Below are 23,802 nucleotides of genomic sequence, written 5' to 3' on the forward strand. Positions count from 1 at the left end.
AATGAATTTTGAATATTGAAGAGATTAGCTTTAGTAAATTGAATTATAAGGATTAACTTGAATAGATTTGTTTTTTTATGAAATCTGAGTGTACTCTAGCGGTTTATTTAGAGTACACTCAGATTTTTGTGTTATATCTCCAGAACAAAAGAAATCTATTCAAGTTAATTCTTTAAAGAAAAACAAAAAAAAAAACGTTTACACGTAACCTTGCACCCCTACAGATCACCTAACGTAATCGTCATTATTGAAGGAGTCATGAAACTCAAGAAGAAATAAAAAAGAAGATTATTTATAAACGGGACCTTGATACTAGTAGATTCATACAAATGTATACATCTTTTGTTAACTTTTTTTTATAGTAAGGTTATAGTATAGTTATAGTATTCCATGTAAGGGATGAGAGAGCTGTTCCAGTGTTTCCAATATGTTTGCCAGGATGACTTCAAACCAAATGTGCTGTTCACTTTCCCTGCACTGGAAATGTTTTTTTCTATTGAAGTGTCTAGGGCAACTGTTTCATCAGAAACATATGTTACATGTTTCTGGTTTCATCACCTGACTCCATGTCAAGTTTCTATGAAGAATCTCAAAATCAAGGTTACATAAACAATTGATGATTCGAAGAATTCCAAAAAATCTTTTAAAACATATCTGGTTAAAAGATGTTTTTTTTTTTTTTTTGGGGGGGGGGGGGGGGGTTTAACACATGTTAAAAATAGTCTTAGGAAAAAAAATGACTTCTGAGCTGATATATTAGATCTAGCCTAATAATCTTAAAATAGGAGAGTTTCGAGTTGCTCCGGATTCCGTCTCCTTTCTGATTTTTAAACGCAAGGGTCACGTGATTTCGTAAAAATTTAGGCCCCAACAACTTCCGGTTTTCGTTGTCTGGGACGCTTCGAAGATGTCAACGCCGAGAACACGGTACTATTGCGCTGCAGAAGGCTGTTTTTCTGACATAAAACTTGGGAGGTATGGATGTATGTCAGATGTGAAATTTTATCTATTCCCAACTCGAAAAAGGAAAAAAACGACCCGAAAGGAAGGAGGCGATGGCTAAGCTAGAGTTATTACGTCGCCAGGATTATGACCCATCACCATAATCGTATTTGCTCCAGACACTTTGTTGATGGTCTACCGACTGCTGAAAACCCGTATCCGACATGGTTTTCCTACAACAATTACAAGCAAGCAAGGAATATCAGGCTTTCAGCAGCGTCCATGAAGAGGCAGGTGAAGATCTAAGGAGGAGTTAATTGATGTGGGAGGACAAGATGATGCTGAAACTGAGACACAGTGTAGTAGCCTACCAGATCCGCATATTATGGTTAGTTGATATTACATTCCTATGGTTTGTAGCCTATAATCACTTTGGTGAAACAAAACTCAAACATATGTTATGCCTACTAGTTTTAAAACATCACTTTAAATGTTTCAAAAACTGTATTCCTTTGAAAAGAAATATGCGGTTTACTGGGGTTGGTAGAATAAAGTTTTATATATACAATGTAAACTAACAGTACATGTACATGTATATAAAATAGTATAGTATTTGTATAGGTGATTCATGTGCAATTAACACAAGATTTCCCAGAAAAAAATGTTAATGTTTTAGTGAAGCCACATAATTAGTTTTTTTATTCCTTGTAGGATGAACACACTTCAGTGTTTATGGCAGTTGCTAGAGAGGAGATAATTATCGATTGTGATAGATGTTGGTTTTGAGAGAGGTAAGTTGATAACATGAAAATGTGACCCTTTAAATCTGAGTGTATATTGAAGATTTGCATTTTATTCAGATTGACAACTCATGTAAATAATGTTTTTTGAGTTCTGATGAATGAATACTGTTCAAATATGTATATCTTGTCTAACAGACATGTTGTGTTTCATGTGGATATAACAATATACAAATACTTTTAATGCTTTGGTTATAGCTGGTTTTTTATTCTGTGCTTTTAATTTGAAGAGATTTCAGTGAAGGAAGGAATTACACAATTTAGGGTCTCTTTTCAGTGTCAGTCCCACTAGACCATGATTATGTAGACAGCAATGGGTCTCTTTTCAGTGTCAGTCCCACTAGACCATGATTATGTAGACAGCAATGGTTCCATTTCAAATCCTGAGCAGTGTGATAACTGGACACAGACTAGCCTCACTATGGAGGACTGGAGGGATTACAGCAAAAGTTTGAAGATCCAGATAAGTTGACGTGGGATCTGTTCATTGAAAAGGTGAACAAGGATGACCAATCCATAAGGAGATACACCGGCATACCCACAAACAGGAGGTTGAAAGGGTTTTTCAGTATGTAATGCTCTCTATAATTAATACTTTTGATCACACAAAGGTATAATAATTACATGATGTAATAAAATCACAGAAATCCATGTTCATTAATACAAACAGAATCCTTGCATTTGTTAACTCCATGCTATTTGAGTGTGTTTTCTTGTTATGTATTACCGTTACATGGTATATATACTGTAACTTTTTATGTACAATCCTAAGACATCAGAGGAGAAATTATATATCTACATTTGTACATTGTATGTACTAAGTATATATAGTTTCATACATCATTTTTGTCCACAGATATCCTGGATAGTGCATCACCAACTCTCAAGTACTGGTCAGGCCAAAAGTCTTCTGCAGATTCTTCCTACCAGAAGAACCCAGATTTGAAAAAAAGTGGACCACAAAGGAAACATACAAGATATGAGGAGTTTATTTTGACACTTGTGCGACTTAGACTGGCAGTATTCACTTTCTTTCTTGTTGACATTTTTGGAATATCCAGCAGTAGAGTGTCTCAAATTTTCACAACATGGATAAATTTCATATATTGCGTTGTTTCTCCACTACTCAAATGACTATCATCAAAGCCTGTGAAAATGTTCATGCCAGATACAGTTTGTATCATTGACTGTACAGAATTTTTCATTGATAAAACCCAATCTCCAACTGCTCAGTCACAGACCTACAGTTCTTATAAACATCACAATACTTATAAAGCCCTTGTTGCTATAACACCATCTGGTGCTTTTTCGTTTGTCTCTTCCTTATGGGGAGGAAACTTTTCTGACAGATATATTACCAGAGCTAGTGGATTTTTAAACAGCATTCGGCCAGGTGAAGAGGTCATGGCTGACCGAGGATTCCTCATATTAGGGACTTGTTATTGAAGCAGCAAGCTAAACTCGTAATTCCACCTTTCACAAAAAAGTGTAAGTGGGGTAAAAGTAAACGGTTGAACAGTAGTGATATTGTTAAAGCAAGGAATATAGCTCGTCTTCGAATTCATGTGGAGAGGGCAATAGACCGTCTAAAGAATTTTCACATTTTGTCTAATACACTATGCCTCTTAGTCTGAAACCATTGACAAATCAGATGTTGAAAGTTTATGCATTTATGTGTAATTTACAGAAACCATTAGTCAAGAAGTAGATAAGCTATGACCATGTCTTTTTTGTAGACAAAAAATAATAAAATAATTTCATTCCACGCATGGTAGCTTATATTAATTCTGTACAACATAATAATTTTTTATCTGAAGTCAAGTTATGACAAAAAGAATAAAAGTACTTGTAAGAAAATTGATCTTGCATAATTGTAATTTTACATGTATGAGAAAAAGTGTCAAAATTCATTTTCACACTGCATGTTACCTGGTACTTAAATGTCACATCAGAGTGCATTTATTAAAAGATGGTGTTCATCTATTTTTGTCTTTTAGTCACAATTTCTTTGTTACAGTATTGAGTATTATATTGTCAATGTAATATAACAACATTTGTCAGCCATAAGTTGTTGAGAGTATTAATTATCAAGTCTTGAGGGCCTTCGGTGGTCGATCGTGATTGGTTAAGATGTCTTGTGACATATTACAAGCCCTCCTCTGGGTCGCGAGTTTGAATCCCATGTGGGGCAGTTGGCAGGTACTGACCGCTAATTGGTGGTTTTTCTCTGGTACTCCGGCTTTCCTCAACCAACCCACCAGGTATGTCCTTACATGACCCTGTCTGTTAATAGGACATCAAACTGAACAAAACCATATCATGTCTAGAACATTATATGCCATATATCAACTTGACCAAATTATTGATCTAAGTCTGTCATTAATAAATACATCAATGTTTATATGTTTGATACTCTTTTATCACTTTCAAATTTTCCGCCAGTAAATTATTAATGGAGATAAAATCAAGTAAATCTCAATAATACTTCCTCCTCTGATGTACAGATTATTGCATTATACATACATATGACCAGTCTGTGACTTTAAGCACTAGTCCGATGCCCACGACCAGTAATTTTACAGCTGGACTAGTGCTAATTGTAATGAACTAGTCCAATTGGACTGTGGCTTCCAACCCGATTAAAATCGGTAAATATTATATTTACATGAAGAGCGGTGGTCAACTTCATTTTTCAACACATTTTGACTGCATTATGTAGGAGATTATTTCAGTGTGGATTCATCAATTTATGAAAATTTGCATTCAGGAATGCATCCAGACTGTAATTTGGGTCAAAATTGTAAACTGATCATGACTGATGTGCTGAAAACAAAACAGCTGTATATTTAATTTTTTGATTTGGACGAGTAATTAAATCGTCGAACTAGTAAAACTCTGGGGTTTACTTGTCCAAATGACCAGCTGAGAAAAAAATTAACGTCACAGACAGTATGACAAACCATAAACACGTTTATTGACAGATGCAGATATCAATCACTCATTAAAATGTGTTTTCCTTTTATAAGTTTAGTCGCAGATCAACCAGTTACATTAGACAGTTCTGGAACCACAACCGTATCTTCACGTGTTACCACTGTTTTTCATCGATCTGCTCATAGTTATCTGGCGATATCATTGTCTCGAACTTCAGTTCAAAAGCTAACTCGCACAAAACGTAACAATTCGTAATTCGTGTTTCCTACTCAAACTGCATGAAATACCCTTTACTTGTAAAAAATCTTCAATTCAGGCACATTCCAGCTGTGAAAATCGTAATCTGACGCCATTTTAACACGATCAACAATAAGTCGGTGTTGTAATATAACTAAAACTTCGTTTTTGTTTCTCAAGTGATGAACGGGTAGGAGAATGTCCGAAAACCGGAAGTTATGAGGGCCTAAATTTTTACCGGAAGTATTGACTAATATACGAAAGGTTGTCGGATCCGGGCTAACTCGAAACTCTCCTATTTAAATCAAACTCTATAAATAGATTCATTTCAATTATGTAGCATTCTTTTTCATAAATCTTCGTAAAGTGTGTAATGTGAAAATGTTGAACAACATATTTTTTTTAAATATTCGATGGCACTAACTTTTCAGTACTTTTTGAAATTTGACATTTTTTGTGGGCGGAATAATTACTGTATGGGAGTTATTCCCCTTTAAGCCCCCGCTTTCCAGTTTAGAGCCGCCTGATAGGCCTACATCGAGCGAGCAAGCACATGCCCTGTTCCTTATTGGTACATGTTAGCTACACGAACGAAGTACTTTTTACTGTGGTGTGGAGCGACAGTTGTATTAATTGTGGTAAATATATTTCATAATAATTAGGCTAGTCTACTTCATTTTAATTTTCTGCAGCACCATGTGACCACAATGCCCTGTTTTGACGGAATCTCCGGTTTCGACGAAAGCGACTTCCCGTAGATTCTGCGCACCAAACAAATGTTCCTGAACCCGTTGAAGAATCTTGCATGTCTTCCACGTACCTACAGAATGCGACATAAACAGGTAATTGTTACGATGATGTTGTATTTTCAATTCAGCTTTTGAAATACATTTGTTTACAAATGATGTAGGCCAAAATCTAGACTGTCACACGCTGAACACAATCCGTCGAAACTGGTGACCTCTAAGCTTACTGTAAACCCCCCCAACCCTCACTAAACTGTACTGTACAGTAGCACAGGGATCTGGGAATTAGTTACAGATTATATAATCATGGACCCACCAGAGTGCCCTAAGACCATATGATTTTCAGATGTTTTAGAGGTCTAGATTAAAAAACGATAAAAATCATACTCTGCATGGTTAACGTTGGCAAGTCCTTTTAGACTCCAAATATGTAACTCGCCTACATTTAGCGGCTATAAAAAGATACTACTGTGTTGGAAAGAGCGATGATTTTCCTTTCAAAATCATCCTACACATCTATACAAAGCGCAGTCATTAAGACAATTTAAGCCACATTATGACTAGAACGAATAATCATACCCTGCCTCCACTCCGTTCACGGCAGAAATCTTCTGTTCGTCGTTCAGAGATAGGTCATCGCAGCTACATTATGACAAGCATTATGGTAACTCTCTAGCCTCTTGAAAATCATCTAATTAAAATTCATACTGTCTGTGTAGCCGATATAATATGCATGAGTGAGGTATCCGCTGACATCTCATTGGCCGGCTATAAAAGTCTCTCTTCTCGGGAGGTTGATGTACATCTATATATGAATTTCGCCGTTACTATTCAAATGATATACAACTGTTGAGATGTCTACAAATGGTCTTAAGGCAGGCTGATGGGTCCATGATTATATAATCTGTAACCAATTCTTAGATCCCTATGTACAGTAGGCCAACAAATTGACAATGTTAGTGGTAGGCCTATAAGCACGAAGAGACACTTATGATGATTACGTCATGTCGATATTGCACATCAGAAGTTTCTCAATAATGTCATCTAATATTATTGGATTACAGTATACTCAGCCCGCAGGACTTTGACTTTCTATCAATAATATATAGTTTAATTATATATATAAATATATTTTTACATATTTATACTATATATTATTGACAGAATGTGTAGATATAACAACAGTGACACAGGGGTCATGTGTAGATATAACAACAGTGACACAGGGGTCATGTGTAGATATAACAACAGTGACACAGGGGTCATGTGTAGATATAACAACAGTGACACAGGGGTCATGTGTAGATATAACAACAGTGACACAGGGGTCATGTGTAGATATAACAACAGTGACACAGGGGTCATGTGTAGATATAACAACAGTGACACAGGGGTCATGTGTAGATATAACAACAGTGACACAGGGCTCATGTGTAGATATAACAACAGTGACACAGGGCTCATGTGTAGATATAACAACAGTGACACAGGGCTCATGTGTAGATATAACAACAGTGCACAGGGGTCATGTGTAGATATAACAACAGTGACACAGGGTCATGTGTAGATATAACAACAGTGGACACAGGGCTCATGTGTAGATATAACAACAGTGGCACAGGGGTCATGTGTGTAGATATAACAACAGTGGCACAGGGGTCATGTGTAGATATAACAACAGTGGCACAGGGCTCATGTGTAGATATAACAACAGTGGCACAGGGCTCATGTGTAGATATAACAACAGTGGCACAGGGCTCATGTGTAGATATAACAACAGTGGCACAGGGCTCATGTGTAGATATAACAACAGTGACACAGGGGTCATGTGTAGATATAACAACAGTGACACATGAAGGGCTCATGTGTAGATATAACAACAGTGACACAGGGCTCATGTGTAGATATAACAACAGTGACACATGAAGGGCTACCAAGTTTGTTCAAATAAACTTCTTTTGAATAACTAATAGGCCTAGAGACCTGATATTAGGCCTGTGGCATGCTGGATGAAAGGCTACCAAGTTTGTTCAAATAAATGACATTGACCTGCATTCAAGGTCACGGGGGTCAAATAGGCTAAAATCTTTAAACGACTTCTTCTCAAGAACCAGAAGGCCCAGGGTATTGATATTGGGCCTGTGACATGCTGGGATGAAGGGCTACAAAGATTGTTCAAATAAATGACCTTGACCTTCATTCAAGGTCACAGGGGTCAAATAGGCTATAATCCTTTAAACAACATCTTGTGAATAATGAAGAGGTTTAGAGACCTGATATTAGACCTGTGGCATGCTGGGATGAAGGGCTACCAAGTTTGTTCAAATGAATGACCTTGATCTTCATTCAAGGTCACGGGAGTCAAATAGGCTAAAATCTTTAAATGACTTCTATTCAAGAACCAGAAGGCCAAGGGTACTGATATTGGGCATGTAGCATGCTTGGATGAAGGGCTACCAAGTTTATTCAAATGGATGACCTTGATCTTCATTTAAGATCACACGCGGCAAATAGGCTAAAATCTTTAAATGACTTCTTCTCAAGAACCAGAAGGTCCAGGGTACTGATATTGGCCATGTAGAATGCTGGGATGAAGGGCTTCCAAGTTTGTTCAAATGAATTACCTTGACCGTCAATCAAGGTCATAGGGGTCAAATATGCTATAATCATTTAAACAACATCTTGTGAATAATGAAAAGGTTTAGAGACCTGATATTAGGCCTGTGGCATGCTGGGATGAAGGGCTACCAAGTTTGTTCAAATGAATGACCTTGATTATCATTCAAGGTCACTGGAGTCAAATAGGCTAAAATCTTTAATTTACTTCTATTCAAGAACCAGAAGGCCAAGGGTACTGATATTGGGCATGTAGCATGCTTGGATGAAGGGCTATCAAGTTTATTCAAATGGATGACCTTGATCTTCATTTAAGGTCACAGGCGGCAAATAGGCTAAAACCTTTAAATGACTTCTTCTCAAGAACCAGAAGGCCCGGAAAGGGTACTGATATTGGGCATGTAGCATGCTGGGATGAAGGGCTACCAAGTTTGTTCAAATGAATTACCTTGAGCTTCAATCAAGGTCACAGGGGTCGAATAGGCTAAAATCTTTAATTGACTTCTATTCAAGAACCAGAAGGCCAAGGGTACTGATATTGGGCATGTAGCATGCTTGGATGAAGGGCTATCAAGTTTATTCAAATGGATGACCTTGATCTTCATTTAAGGTCACAGGCGGCAAATAGGCTAAAATCTTTAAATGACTTCTTCTCAAGAACCAGAAGGCCCGGAAAGGGTACTGATATTGGGCATGTAGCATGCTGGGATGAAGGGCTACCAAGTTTGTTCAAATGAATTACCTTGAGCTTCAATCAAGGTCACAGGGGTCGAATAGGCTAAAATCTTTAAATGGCTATGTTGTATTGTACTAATAGTCAGATGACCGTTAAGGCCCATGGGCCTCTTGTTACAATTATATGTACTTCCGGTTGTTGGAATACAGCATGGCGAGAAATAGAAGATTGAGTGTTGTTATCACTATAATACGATATGAATCGAAGTTGTCAACAATTATTCTTGATTTTAATCGATGATCGATCGTTTATGATTTTCCTGAAGACTATCGATTATGAAAGGTAATGATTGTCCGATTGACCGAACTACTTCTTTCCCAGTGTCACGTCATCATTGTCAACGTCCAAAACTGCTGTTGGGAAGCGTTTGCGCCGTGGTCATTGTGTCAAAATATGTGACGTTTTCATACATGTTAGATTGACCTTTAGTACTAATTATACATCTTGCCGGACAAGAATTTTACTGATAAGTTTCGTAGTTTTAACGTGTATGAAACAAACTTGATCTTGACAGTAATGGCTTGATGATTATCTGGCGGGAAATAGACGATGGCATGTCGTGCGAATGCTTTTACATGTATACATGTAGTCCGACATTGAGTTTTATTTTCTGGAAGCAATTTTGAAGATTTGAACTCATTAAGACGTTAAATGAGTATTATTTGACCCTGAAGATGTTCCCAATTAGAAGAATTTGATATCGACGGATTCTTTATCAAACAATGACTTTTGAATACTAATTAGAGTCTTTTTGTTGATGAAAATATTACTACACCTTATTTGCATATTTCGGTAAATACACGTTACCGTATCCCTGCCGTATTTCTATCGGCTAAAACTATTATTGTGGTAGAAACAGGTCACACTACTCGTGGTTGTTGAATATTGAATTTATTCCACACTCGCTAAAGCTTGTGTCTTTTTTAATTTTTAAAAAATAACTCACTCGTGTGGAATAAATTCAATATTCAACAACCACTCATTGTGTAACCTCTATATCAATTGTTAAAATGGGAGACAACTCATGCTTATTTTATTCTGTTCTGACTAACCACATTTCAAAATGCCTTAGACATGTTAGATATACAATAATTAAAATTTTAATAAAAAAAAAAATCAATTCTTACTATTAATTCATCTTTTCTTTTCTTCTTTAGAGAGAGAAATTAAAAGGTTTATTAAATATAGGAGAGTTTTCTCTAAACAGTATCCGAATATAACATAGATAATTAGTAGGTTGTCCTAGACCAATCATCGATAATGATTTTACAACCGATTCCCAACACGTTCTTCATTTTCTTTGCTTAAAAAGTATATGGGGACGGCTTAAATGTACCACTCTTCTGTGTTTATCTATTCCATCTTTGCATATTACAGAGTTAGCTCCCTTGCGGGTAGGCATCAATTGTTATGCCATTATTTTGTGAGCACAATTCACATCGTTTTCTCAAATAAGTATGACGTTGCGCTCGCAAGCACAACCTACCCGCAAGGTCAGATAAAAAGATGACACGGCAGTGAGTATGAAGATAAAGATTTTTTTATTTATTGTTTACAATTTGTATACACACTATTATAAATTTTGAATAAATATTATCCCAGTATGAAATGAAGTCACATAAGTTGCTATGTTACATATATCATTTCATCACTGCTTTTAAGTTTACAGTTTGCTAAAAAGCAATAAGTACAATATCTGATCTCCTAAATGCATTGTATTACTGAATTTCTTTTCCCTACAGATGCCCCAACGTGTACCCGCCGAAAAGACCAAGTATCGCCAGTATTCACCGGAGGCTATATCTAATGCATACAAGGCTGTAAAAAATGGAGAATGCAACATCAATCAAGCTTCCATCAAATTTAAAGTTCCCGAGGCAACCCTTCGGCATCGATTGAGTGGAGCAGTGATTAACCCAGAATGTACCGGGTCTGGGCCCCCGCCATTGATGTCGGAGATGGAAGAAAAGACTTTTGCTGATTACCTTATTATGATGTCCAAACTCGGGTTTGAATATATTCGAGCTGAAATCGTTCGCATTGCTTCACAATATGCTGTGCATCTAGGAGTTAGAGATGAAGAGAAACCGTTGTCAATGAAATGGTTTTATAAACTGAAGTCACGCTGGCCGAACCTGCCTACTTTAGGTAAAGTCAGAACTCTGACAGATCTATGTGAAAAAGCAGCAAGTCCAGATGTTGTAACATCATATCACACATTACTGGAAAATATCATGAAGGAGTATAAATTGTCAAATAAACCCCAGTGTGTATACAATGTTAATGAGATGTCCCTGATTGATACGGATAGTCCTATACAGTCCTCTGATACTAAAGGTCCATCTACCTCTTCAGACTGCACTTCCTCAACAGTCACTTTAATCAGCTGTGGGAACGCTAAGGGAATGCGGATTCCTCCGTACTTTGTGTTTCCAGGAAAACGCATGAAGAAGGAACTTTTGACGGGATGTTCTGCGGGGACCAATGGTGAGGTGACGGAGACTGGTGCTATGGACACACAGCTCTTTCAGAGCTACATAGAGGATCACTTTCTGAAATACACAGAGGATTGTAGGAAACGTGGACAGTACATTTTAATGTTGTATGATGGATTCCGGTCATATATTTCCCTCTCCGTCATCGAATGGGCGAAGGCTCACAATATTATTCTCTTTGTTCTTCCACTTCATATGTCACATGTATTAGATGTCGAAAAGCATTCCTGCTTCGGACCACTTGCGGAGATGTATGAATCAGAATGTGAAAAAAATTTACAGACTTTTGAAGGAGAGAGCTTCATCACTTGTAACAGCATAGGGGAAATAGCTTGTCGGGCTTACAGTAATGCACTGTCTCCAGCAAATATAAAGCTGGGATTTAAACAAACTGGTCTTTACCCGCTAAGTCAGATGACACTGCAACCAGTCGCTACTCAGTGTTTACCAGCAAAAGGGAAAACGAAAAGGAAAGCAAAAGGGAAAATAGACATAAAGGAGAAAGGGAAGAAACCTCCATCAAAGAAAATTAGAATGAGTTTAGTTCTTGAAGTGGAAGAGACAAACATTTCCGATCAGGAATCAGATGTTGGAGATTTATCTGAAGGTGAATTGTTGTCGTCTGAAGAAGAAGATGATATGAGAAGCCATATAGACTATGATGTGAATATACAACAATTGACCGAAGAAACTGAGGAGTGTGTTGTTCCACCACAAGATGTATGTGTTACAATTGATACAAGAAATTGTAATAAATATTATATGGGAATATGTAAAGAGAGTCCAGAACATTTATTTTCAAATTGGAGTCTGAGTATAAATAGAAATAATTATGTAGTGAGTTCTAACAAGGTTGTCCCACAGGAAAATCATGAGTTCAGGACTCATTTCGGAGAGTCCAGTAAATCACCGCCTCATATTCTTCTTTTCTCTTTAATTTTTTCTGACTTAATGCTCAATGAGCCATGGAATAGTTCCATGTCACCTACAATAATATTACAATACTATTTGAAGGCAATATTATGTTTATGTTGTTGCTTTTTTTTTCTATTATTGAATTTGACTGATGATGAGAAAATTTACTTAGCTTGAAATATCTGACTAGATGAGTACATCTTATTTACTTATTGTTTCACAGATCATTTTTTTGCAACCAAAACAACGTCCTGCAATTTTTGAAAACATCCATATGAAAATGACCGGATACACAGTATAAAATACCCTTATGCACAGAGAGTACCATTTTTTGGGAAACTGGGAACTTACATTTACATTTAAGCTTCTTGGGAATTATCTCAAATTGTTTGCATAACTCACTTTTACTATTGTGTATGATGGTCTATGTAGATGCCAGAGCTATGCAGACAATCTCATTTTATGAGCTTTACATAGCCAATTATATTACCATTTATTTGTAGGATTGATCACAGATTTAGCGTTAAAGTAAAACGTCATTGATTTAAGTTTATACCATTACATCAGAACTTGATGGTTGTTTAGTCACTTGCTGAAGTAAAAAAGTCAAATGTTCACAAAACTGATGAAGATATTTTCATTTGTCTATATACTGTTGTATTTGATAGGTGGCACTGGACCTGTTGTCGCCCCATCTACTAGGTGCCTGTGAGACTGTAATCAGTACAATGAGTGAGCCACCAGCTACTACCAGTGAAGAGTATGTTCCCGGTACGCATTCCATGGCTTTCGTCACGGTACCGAGCATGGATGTGGCCAAAAAACTCTCACAGTAAGCTGTACCAGATAGCAAATTTCATCATCATTAATGTAGCATGAAATTGATAGTGAATTTTACAAATGAGAAAAAGTTCTTAATTGGTTAATGAACCACATTGTAATTTCATGAATCAAGTAATTTTCAAATTCGTATTTGTCAAATCAAACCAGTTTGCGGTATTGATATAAAGTATACTGATGTCCTGTCAATGTCAAATATTGTTTAGTTTGACAAACAGAACAGAGAGACACATTCCAGCATTAGTTAACTTAAACATGTTATGTGCTCATTCTAATACTCAGAACATATACTATTGTTACCATGTTGAGACTGACGTTAAGATTTTAACATCACATTGCAGTGGGATAGTACAGGGGAAACTAGCTGCCTGTGTTAACATCATTCCACAAGTCGTCTCGGTGTAAGTATATCATAATGTAGCTGTCCTCATCATCACTGGTATCCAGCTGGCTGGAATAGGTAGAGGTTGATGCCTAGGAAAGTCTCAGGATTTTGTCTAATACAAAACCAACCTTAAATAATCATATAGTTTGATACTATTACAAAGAGTCGCATCACGAACATACCACAGTCTCTCAAAAACATGGACACACTTAACACTAACAACACAGCATACAGGGCACACACACAACACACAGCATACAGGGCAAACACACAACACACAGCATACAGGGCAAACACACAACACAGAATACAGGGCACACACACACAACACAGAATACAGGGCACACACACAACACACAGCATACAGGGCACACACACAACACAGAATACAGGGCACACACAGCATACAGGACACACACAACACAGCATGCAGGGCACACACACAGCATACAGAGCACACACGCAACACACAGCATACAGGGCACATACACAACACACAGCATACAGGGCACACACACAACACAGCATACAGGGCACACACACAACTCACAGCATACAGGGCACACGCACAGCATAAATGGCACATACACAGCACAGCATACATGGCACACACACAACACACAGCATACAGGGCACACACACAACACACAGCATACAGGGCACACACACAACACAGCATACAGAGTACACACAAAGTATGCAGGGCACACACACAGCATTCAGCTTATAGGGCGCACACACAACACGCAGAATACAGGGCACACACACAACTCACAGCATACAGGACACACACACAACACACAGCATACAGGGCACACACACATACAGGACACACACACAACACACACACACAACACAGCATACATTGCACGCACACAACATACAGCATACAGGGCACACACACAACACAGCATACAGGGCACAGCATACAGAGTACACACGCAGAATACAGGACACACACACAACTCACAGCATACAGGGCACACTCACAACACACAGCATACACGGCACACACACATACAGGACACACACACAACACACACACACAACACAGCATACATGGCACGCACACAACATACAGCATACAGGGCACACACACAACACACAGCATACAGGGCACACACACAACACACAGCAAACAGGGCACACAACACACAACATACAAGGCACACACACAACATACAGGGCACACAACACAGCATACAGGGCACACACACACAACATACAGCATACAGAGCACACACACACAACATACAAGGCACACACAGCATACAGGGGAGACATCCTTAAATCGGCTGTTCATAGGATGTTAGTCTAAACCACCAATCTACTGTTAAAGATATTGTAAGGTAAACAAAGTAAACAAGGAAATTATGATAATAAGAATGTATTATAACTCTTTCATATCTTTGCAGATTGCTATCCAATTAATTGCTTGTATGTCAACCAACTTAACAGTGGCAAGCACATATCTGTAACCCTGTCTATATCATGTTATGGAAGTGATGACATCCTTTGTTTCTCTACAGGTATGAATGGGAAGGTAAAGTCAATGAGGACCCAGAACTAATTATGGTAATTACATATCTAGAAATAATTAATTATAAATTTGCAGCTCTATATTGTTATATGTTAATCTTGTAAGTTGTGATTTTAGAGTTAAATAAATGTGCTCTTTTTTAATGCATTTCAATAGTGTATGTGCGTAGTAATGCTTCTGAGCTAAAAAAAACATACAAATGATTTATGTATTCAAGTAAATCTATTTTGATGTGTAATAAAATTATACCTATTAAAGGTACTTATCTTCCTCAGTAATTTAAAATTTATAAAAAAAACAAAACTGATTGTGAATGTGAACTTTTCAGATGATTAAAACACGTACGTCCAAGGTTGATGATCTCAGCAAGTATATAAAGTGAGTACAGAGTGGTGGTTACGATTCATAGGAATCCCCAGAAATAGATTTATAGCGTTATTATGGAAAGTTAAAACAATTTGTATTGAATCCTATGTTACATGTAAAACATTCTACCACCAAAGCCTTTTATCTTTTGGGCACTGGTTCAGGGCCTTATCAGGTAATTTTCCAGGTGCTTGCTTCTAAAACCTTTTTATTTCTTATCCTCCATCATTTAAAGCCATAATATCCTTTAATAGCTTAAAAATACACAAACAATCTTGTATAAGGCACATTTTCATTGTTGTTATGTTTTGTTTATTAAGACTTTGAAAATATTTTCATGATAATATATGCAGGAGAAAAACAACATTTTACTGAATGGTAAGAGAGACAACGATATCATTTGTTGTGTTTTATATTTTACAGGGAAAACCACCCGTATGATGTGGCAGAGGTGATAAGTTCAAAGGTCAGTACCTGGTTAGCTTTAGAAGGGGAAGACATGCATGTTAAATTGGTTTAATGTATAACAAATAGTAATTATTTTATTTTCCCTTTTCGATTTGATACTTTGAATGCATATAGCATCTCAATATAGCAAGATACATTTTGCCTCATGCATTTCTGTAATAGTATTTGATATTCCAGGGGTTATTATCACTGTCATTATATCCACCACTGGGTTATGTCATAGTAAAATGGAAGGCTCTATGTTCAACAATAAATGAGACAGCTAGTTTGGTACTTTGATGTGCAGCAAAATGATCAAATAACAGTGCGATGTGTGGATTTGAAGTTGGACGTCACTATCTCTTATCACCAAACGAAGTGTCTATGTGCCTATGAATGGCCATTTTTTCTCCTGAACTGTTTTCAGATTAACTACTACATAGTCCAGGGGTAGATATATCAACAGTGATAGTAACCCATGAAATATCGAGGATGTTCTATGATGTGCACAGCACTAACCTGGTAAAATATATATCATATTCTACCATACCTAACTTTAGATAAGCTCTAGATATTATGATTATAGCATATCTTTATGGAATTTATCGAATACACTACACAGAAGTAATGTGATAAGAATTTAAGAAGGTGAGAAAACAGAGTCATGAAATCTAGAGGATAATTGAGTGCAATAATACATACAATATATTGTTTTCACACCTGTAATGAGTAATGTGTTATGTTTCAGATTGACAATGGCAACCCTCCTTACCTGAAGTGGCTTGGTGATGCTGTGATGGACTAGCCTATAAACTATACATCATGTGATCAACATTGACCTGAAGTGGCTTGGTGATGCTGTGGCAGACTAGCCTATAAACTATACATCATTTGATCAACATTGACCTGAAGTGGCTGGGTGATGCTGTGGCAGACTAGCCTATAAACTATACATCATGTGATCAACATTGACCTGAAGTGGCTGGTGATGCTGTGGCAGACTAGCCTATAAACTATACATCGTGTGATCAACATTGACCTGAAGTGGCTGGGTGATGCTGTGGCAGACTAGCCTATAAACTATACATCATGTGATCAACATTGACCTGAAGTGGCTGGGTGATGCTGTGGCAGACTAACCTATAGACTATACATTATATGATCAACATTGAGTTGGTTGTTGATTGGAATAAACTGGTGCTCCTGACACAAATTGACCACTGATTCCAAACCTTCTAAATTGACCACAACGCTTTTGTTTGAAGTGAATTCAGCAAGATTCCTAGGATTTCACAAAACCCTGATATTGCATGAAGTATATTTTGTTTTAATATTTTGTATTACACTTGAGATTAATCTACATCAAATCCATTAAAGTCCACAGTTTCGTTTGTTTTCTGATTTTATAAAAGATTCCTGATAGTGGTCATTGAGACTTCATATAGCAAGGCTAAGGTATTTGTAATTGAGCAAGGCTTGTTATAAAAATAGAAACAATATCTTATATGGTAGATTGGACAGTTTCATTTAGCCTCGACCTTTTAAAAGCATGAGAATAATACGTTTGGCATTGTATTTATTCTTGAAATTGCCGTTCCAGTAAGTGATACTCCAGCACCTTGACTCGAGATAAGATGATTGGAATAGCCCACAATGTTACTACCATATAATCAAGTATAGTTATGTACATCGTGTGTATCTGTACACATCTGCTGATGTGACAATGTCTTTATACATTGAAGCTATTTTAAATATTGTCTGTTGATTTTAATAAATAATTACAATGTAGTATTGATAGCGTTTGTTTCATTCTATAGACTATGAACATCAATTTTTAGTCACTCATTGAAAGTTTACTTTCCCATATTCCATATCCAACGAAAATTTTTGAACTATTTCAATAATGCAAACACTAAATGATACCAAAGAAATTTAATCATATCCTTCGAAACTTTTGATAGGAATTGTCAGATTTCAAGCCAGTGACAGTCATGATAATAATGTCTTCGTCTAGTATTTACTACATTTTATTAGATATATTCGGAGCAAACATTCTAGTACAAGGAAATATTAATGTCACAGAAAACATCCATCGCGACGATGATGCCATTTCAGTTACATAACTTAGCATACAGATCTTATACACTCCAGTGTAACAGGTAGGTAAATATTTATTCTATGATATAATTCTGTACGGGGATTGGAACGACTTCTAGTAACTAATCAATAATATAACTGGCACAGGACCTTCCACCTGCCAGCTAAGATTTGAAAACAAATTGCAGCACTTACAAAATGAATTTCACAGCTTAAACATCTATAATCAATTGGAAAACAGCACACAGACTGATCATGATCAGGGTAAGACGTGTTACCTCTGAACGCAGTTAAAACTCTTATCATTTGATGTGTAAAAGGGACGAACCAATACCGATATCATTTCATGATTGGATCAAAGATGGCCTCTGTCCGTCTTATAGTTCAAGGATTTCATATTGTCTAAAAGAACTGTTTAACTTGTTGACCTATTATATGCTTGCTCAATTTCTCCGACAGCCAGTGAAACATGTGGACGAAAACCAACAATATACGTACAATAGACATTTTGCATTGTTGCCATTGTTGCCGATGTTAATGACACTGCACTATATCTGGATCCTCTGTTTAATACAATACAACTTTAGGGACTGAGTTATGAAGCCATGAATTGAAACACTTTAACTGCACTTTTGTCACCTTGTGTGACCACCAACCTCTCATCAGTCGGGTCATAGGCGACAGCCCGGGGGTAGGAAATCTTATCCCGGGCCACGAGGGTCCTTAATCTGTCACCGTCCGGTGAAACCATCTGCACACTCTTGGCGTGATTTCGGCAGACGTAGAGGTTTCCTGCTTGGTCGACGTCGATACCCGCGGCATGGCTCACCTCCAGACAAGAATAATGGAAGGAATACTGCTGGACCTCCGACAGGGTGGTAATGGATCCGCGTCTCTCATCCGAGATATAGACCAACGTCCCCGACGAGTTTGCTGTGACATAGATCGGTCTGGAAAAGAGCGGCCTCCCATTGTCGTCATGCGAAATAGCAGCTATCTCTTTCCCGTCTGAGTCAATGATCTTCAATGCCGGTGGATCTCCGTCATAACAAAGTGTGAAGAATTTCCCCCTGGCGAACGCTACCCCATAGCATCTCTCATCCGTCGTGAAGTAATCTGTCTGTGCTATTTCATCCTCCACAGCCAGAACCATGATTGCGTATTCCTCGGGAAGTGTCACAGCAATTTCATTACCGCTGACCAAAGTGACGTCCCATGGTTTAGAGGACAGAGGGAATGTATGCTGAACGCGATAGCTCTTGTTGTAGATCTTCAGCTTCTTGTTCTGCCTGTCCACCAAGGCAAGCCTCCCGTCCCCGAGGAAGGCTGCTCCAGTGTGCCAGCACTCTGCCATGTCGTTGTTTTGCTTCCCCTCGAATGTCCTCAGTAGTTCGATTCGTCGTCCGCGGAGGGAGAGAGTAGACTTGTTAAGTTTGGATTGCTCGGCCCGATCAAAGGTCACGATGTTAGGGAATGGTGGCAGCTTAGACGGGACGTGTTTCACGCTGATTCTACCGAGCTGTTGGACAGTACGCCTCATGTTGTCGATGGTGTGGTCCTTCTCGAAGTCGTAGTCACAGTCTTGTAGCTTTGTTCTTACCCTCCCCATGTCCTCCTCATACCAGAAACATTCCTTTCGGATCATCTCTAAAGTGTTCATCAGTCTGGAATCGCTACCATGCTCCTCGGCCATCTTCAGTAAGACTTGTGCATTGGTCACAGCTTCTTTCATTGATTTACATTTCTTTATTTCTTTCTGCGCCTGCGCTGTTTCGTCTCCATGTATTTGATTAAGTTCACGCTTCGCCGCCTTCTCCATGTTATCAAGAAGATTGATGATCTCGATGCGTATATTAGCAAACTCTTCTGTCATACTTTTCTTTGTGACCTCTAACTTCTTGGTATGACTGTCTCTATCTGCCATGGTTCGATCGATATGTTTGATATACTGCTCTAGTGAATCGGAAAGAAAGGCTGGCTCTCGCTCGGTCCTGATTTTCTGTGCTGCTTCAGAAACTGGCACAACCTTTTCACATCTTCTGTGTTCTTCTGCTACGCAATTCGGACAGCAAAGCTCTCTTTCAAACATACAGTACATGTCCAGTGTCTTCCCTGGATGTTTTCTGCACGGCTCCTGATATTCCTTCAGAAGGTCCATCTGCTTCATATAATCAGCTCGTGTGAGCACTGTATGCTCCATGGAAACACGCATCCCTTTGTGGACTTTGGCACAATTATCACACAGACCATCCCGGCATTCCTTGCACCAGGAAGTGATTGTCGACTCCTCGCCATTCCTATTACACGGACCACATGACTTATCTCCCTTTTTCAGTTTCTCAATATCAAGCAAGTCTAATAGAAACTTGTTGACAGGAAATTCATTCACCCACTGGTTTGGAGGAAGTTTGCTAAATTTGTCATCCGTGATCACTTTTTCGCAGAGAGGACAGTTGAACTCTTTCGCGTTGGAGGCAGATCTGTTTGTGACTTCACCTTTGGAAACTGAACTAATTATGTGTTTTGAGAGACAGTTCTCGCAGAAGGAGTGAAGACATGGCAGACTTCTCGGCTTCTTGAACCAGTTGGAACAGAGGCCACACGCAAGGAATTTCTCTACCGCTTTGGGACTGTTCTTCGCCATCACTGGTAAAAATCCACCAATTTCACACACAATATGGTTGTGGTCCTGGAAATATTCCTTCTCTGTTAATAAAAACGCAAAAGCATTAGGATTAGAATACTAATGATGTCAAAAAACAATGAACAAATGGTTGTACATTATTTTGATTTCGTATTCTTACTAAGTATGGCTATTGTTAGAATGATAGTACACTATCTTTTCTTATGCAATAGTCCATATTTGAAAATCTGTTAAATAACATATGAGATTAATTAGATATACGATCACATATTTGATTGTACTAGGAACAAAGTTTATCGATCAAAACCAGCAAACAGCAAACAACTGTGACTTGCCTTTGAACGTACACTTGAATATAATGTGACCGTGAAAATTCCCAGGCCTTCTGACGATTGAAATTCTTCACTCCAACATCAGTAACACATTCTACAACCAGAAGTTACAATAACAATGTAAGTATGTACGGATCCCCAGTTAAAGCACCTGTAATACCATATGTAAGAACACCGTTGTCCTAGCGGCAGGACAAAACACATAAACATTGATCCCGCTAAACTATTTCCTCAATAGAATTTTAATGCAATAGATGTCTAACTGCGGAACGCGTCTTTTCTCATGTAAAATCACATACATACAACACACGGTCGCGCTTTCAATTTAGATCGGGAGTAATAATTTATAGATGTAAAGGTTTTGTTGAATTGCCTTTTAACGGTTTTGTGATTGAGGTACGGTAATGATTGCCTTTCAGTATGGGCGACGATGCTTTAGAAACCAACAGGTATGTTGACGGAGTAGGTATTATCAAGTGACACAAGCACAGGTAAGTTAATACGCGTACAGGTGAGAAACGGGATCTCGTCTACCGGTAAGTTTACTAAATCAATGATGTATTACACTATTGGAAATAAAGTTTATGAGTAATCGACTCAAGGTAATATTTCCGTTGTGTACATAGTTTTATACATTTGGCAGTGACATCTTTCATTCATATCACTGTTGTATGGGATTTGAATGTCCACAGCCTACAATACGTCTCGAAATATAGTAAACCATACAGTAATATTTGTAACATTCCCTCACAATCCCACGGTCTATGGTATGTAATAACAGTGTTTGATCGATGCTAATACAATTATGTCGTATGTATACAAGACCAATATATTGTTATAATATGGGTAAAATCAGTTGTAAACGAACTCACTTTGTATCTGGTATATATATTTTACAGAGGCCATCAGAATTCGATGAATTTGATCACCACGTAATTGACAGTTAAAACGCGATACTTCATATTTCCAATTCCCCTAAAACGTCCAGGGTTTCGTCTAACATCTTTTATTAACTCATCCACCCATTAAACCACACATAAACTTTAATTATCAACTTTATTTAATTATTTGTTTATCTATTTATTGTCAATTCAACAGATCCAGTGGCCCACTTACAAAATGTGATCACAAATGAATAAAGTTTTTAATATTGATTTCATAGTTGTCGGGCTGAAACAGTTCAATACATGTCATTTCGGGTACAGATGAACTTAAGAATGTCGGCAGGAGACCTTTAATTTCTCGGTACAAATCAGTATCAAGGCATACCGATATGTTTTTGCGGAGATATGTATTTACCCAGGATTGATGTAACTAAAGAAACCAACAAAACAGTGTTTTATCCATTCCGTTATGCTAAGTGGTCGGCATTAATCTGGGTTATTGTTTTTCCTGGACAGTAATACTCGATGTTGTGTCCAGTGTTGATGACGTCCACCACGGCCTATGTCCACCACGGCCTATGTCTACCACCACGGCCTATGTCTACCACCGTTGCCTATGTCCACCACGGCCTATGTCTACCACCGTTGCCTATGTCCACCACGGCCTATGTCTACCACCGTTGCCTATGTCCACCACGGCCTATGTCCACCACTGCCTATGTCTACCACCGTTGCCTATGTCTACCACTGCCTATGTCTACCACAGCCTATGTCTACCACCGTTGCCTATGTCCACCACGGCCTATGTCCACCACTGCCTATGTCTACCACCGTTGCCTATGTCCACCACGGCCTATGTCTACCACCGTTGCCTATGTCCACCACGGCCTATGTCTACCACCGTTGCCTATGTCCACCACGGCCTATGTCTACCACCGTTGCCTATGTCCACCACGGCCTATGTCCACCACTGCCTATGTCTACCACCGTTGCCTATGTCTACCACTGCCTATGTCTACCACTGCCTATGTCTACCACCGTTGCCTATGTCCACCACGGCCTATGTCCACCACTGCCTATGTCTACCACCGTTGCCTACGTCCACCACGGCCTATGTCTACCACCGTTGCCTATGTCCACCACGGCCTATGTCTACCACCGTTGCCTATGTCCACCACGGCCTATGTCCACCACTGCCTATGTCTACCACCGTTGCCTATGTCCACCACGGCCTATGTCCACCACTGCCTATGTCTACCACCGTTGCCTACGTCCACCACGGCCTATATCTACCACTGCCTATATTTACCACTGCCTACGTCGACCACGGCCTATGTCTACCACCGTTGCCTATGTCCACCACGGCCTATGTCCACCACTGCCAATGTCTACCACCGTTGCCTATGTCCACCACGGCCTATGTCCACCACTGCCTATGTCTACCACCGTTGCCTATGTCCACCACGGCCTATGTCCACCACTGCCTATGTCTACCACCGTTGCCTATGTCCACCACGGCCTATGTCCACCACTGCCTATGTCTACCACTGCCTATGTCTAACACCACGGCCTATGTCCACCACGGTCTATGTCTACCACTGCCAAAGTCCACCACGGCCTATGTCCACCACTGCCTATGTCTACCACTGTTGCCTATGTCCACCACGGCCTATGTCCACCACTGCCTATGTCTACCACTGCCTATGTCTACCACTGCCTATGTCCACCACTGCCTATGTCCACCACTGCCTATGTCCACCACTGCCTATATCTACCACTGCCTATGTCCACCACGGCCTATGTCCACCACTGCCTATATCTACCACTGCCTATGTCCACCACGGCC

The 23,802-nt window shown here is 38.7% G+C and overlaps 3 protein-coding genes, 1 long non-coding RNA gene and 1 pseudogene across 5 annotated transcripts; 4 read left to right on the forward strand and 1 right to left on the reverse strand.

Moving 5' to 3' along the window:
* Positions 1 to 733: 733 nt before the first annotated feature.
* LOC138320458 (uncharacterized) lies at positions 734 to 2,067 on the forward strand. The gene is made up of 3 exons (XR_011208190.1): positions 734 to 1,330; positions 1,654 to 1,733; positions 2,020 to 2,067. It is a non-coding gene; the product is annotated as an uncharacterized lncRNA (long non-coding RNA).
* A 92-nt stretch (positions 2,068 to 2,159) lies between these two features.
* On the forward strand, positions 2,160 to 4,143 carry LOC138322069 (uncharacterized; annotated as a pseudogene).
* A 1,209-nt stretch (positions 4,144 to 5,352) lies between these two features.
* LOC138320460 (uncharacterized) lies at positions 5,353 to 17,790 on the forward strand. 2 transcript variants are annotated; one of them, XM_069263422.1, is made up of 10 exons: positions 5,353 to 5,484; positions 5,606 to 5,755; positions 10,754 to 12,226; positions 13,090 to 13,253; positions 13,603 to 13,662; positions 15,176 to 15,221; positions 15,515 to 15,564; positions 15,976 to 16,018; positions 16,748 to 16,838; positions 16,973 to 17,790. In XM_069263422.1, exons 2-9 carry the CDS (start codon positions 5,690 to 5,692, stop codon positions 16,802 to 16,804), a joined length of 1,959 nt encoding a protein of 652 aa, XP_069119523.1. In that variant the 5' UTR covers positions 5,353 to 5,484; positions 5,606 to 5,689; the 3' UTR covers positions 16,805 to 16,838; positions 16,973 to 17,790. The 2 variants fall into 2 exon arrangements, with proteins under 2 accessions (XP_069119523.1, XP_069119522.1); XM_069263421.1 differs by having other exon boundaries at positions 5,397 to 5,484; positions 16,748 to 17,790.
* Positions 17,791 to 17,899: 109 nt separating this feature from the next.
* On the reverse strand, positions 17,900 to 21,287 carry LOC138320459 (tripartite motif-containing protein 2-like). Its single transcript, XM_069263420.1, has 2 exons — positions 21,076 to 21,287; positions 17,900 to 20,802 (listed from the first exon to the last, which is right to left on the reverse strand). Exon 2 carries the CDS (start codon positions 20,738 to 20,740, stop codon positions 18,692 to 18,694), a length of 2,049 nt encoding a protein of 682 aa, XP_069119521.1. The 5' UTR covers positions 20,741 to 20,802; positions 21,076 to 21,287; the 3' UTR covers positions 17,900 to 18,691.
* Positions 21,288 to 22,572: 1,285 nt separating this feature from the next.
* Positions 22,573 to 23,517, forward strand: LOC138322070 (uncharacterized). Its single transcript, XM_069266124.1, has one exon. It carries the CDS (start codon positions 22,573 to 22,575, stop codon positions 23,515 to 23,517), a length of 945 nt encoding a protein of 314 aa, XP_069122225.1.
* Positions 23,518 to 23,802: the final 285 nt, after the last annotated feature.

This window comes from Argopecten irradians, chromosome 4 (assembly GCF_041381155.1).
Source record: "Argopecten irradians isolate NY chromosome 4, Ai_NY, whole genome shotgun sequence".
Taxonomy (NCBI): domain Eukaryota; kingdom Metazoa; phylum Mollusca; class Bivalvia; order Pectinida; family Pectinidae; genus Argopecten; species Argopecten irradians.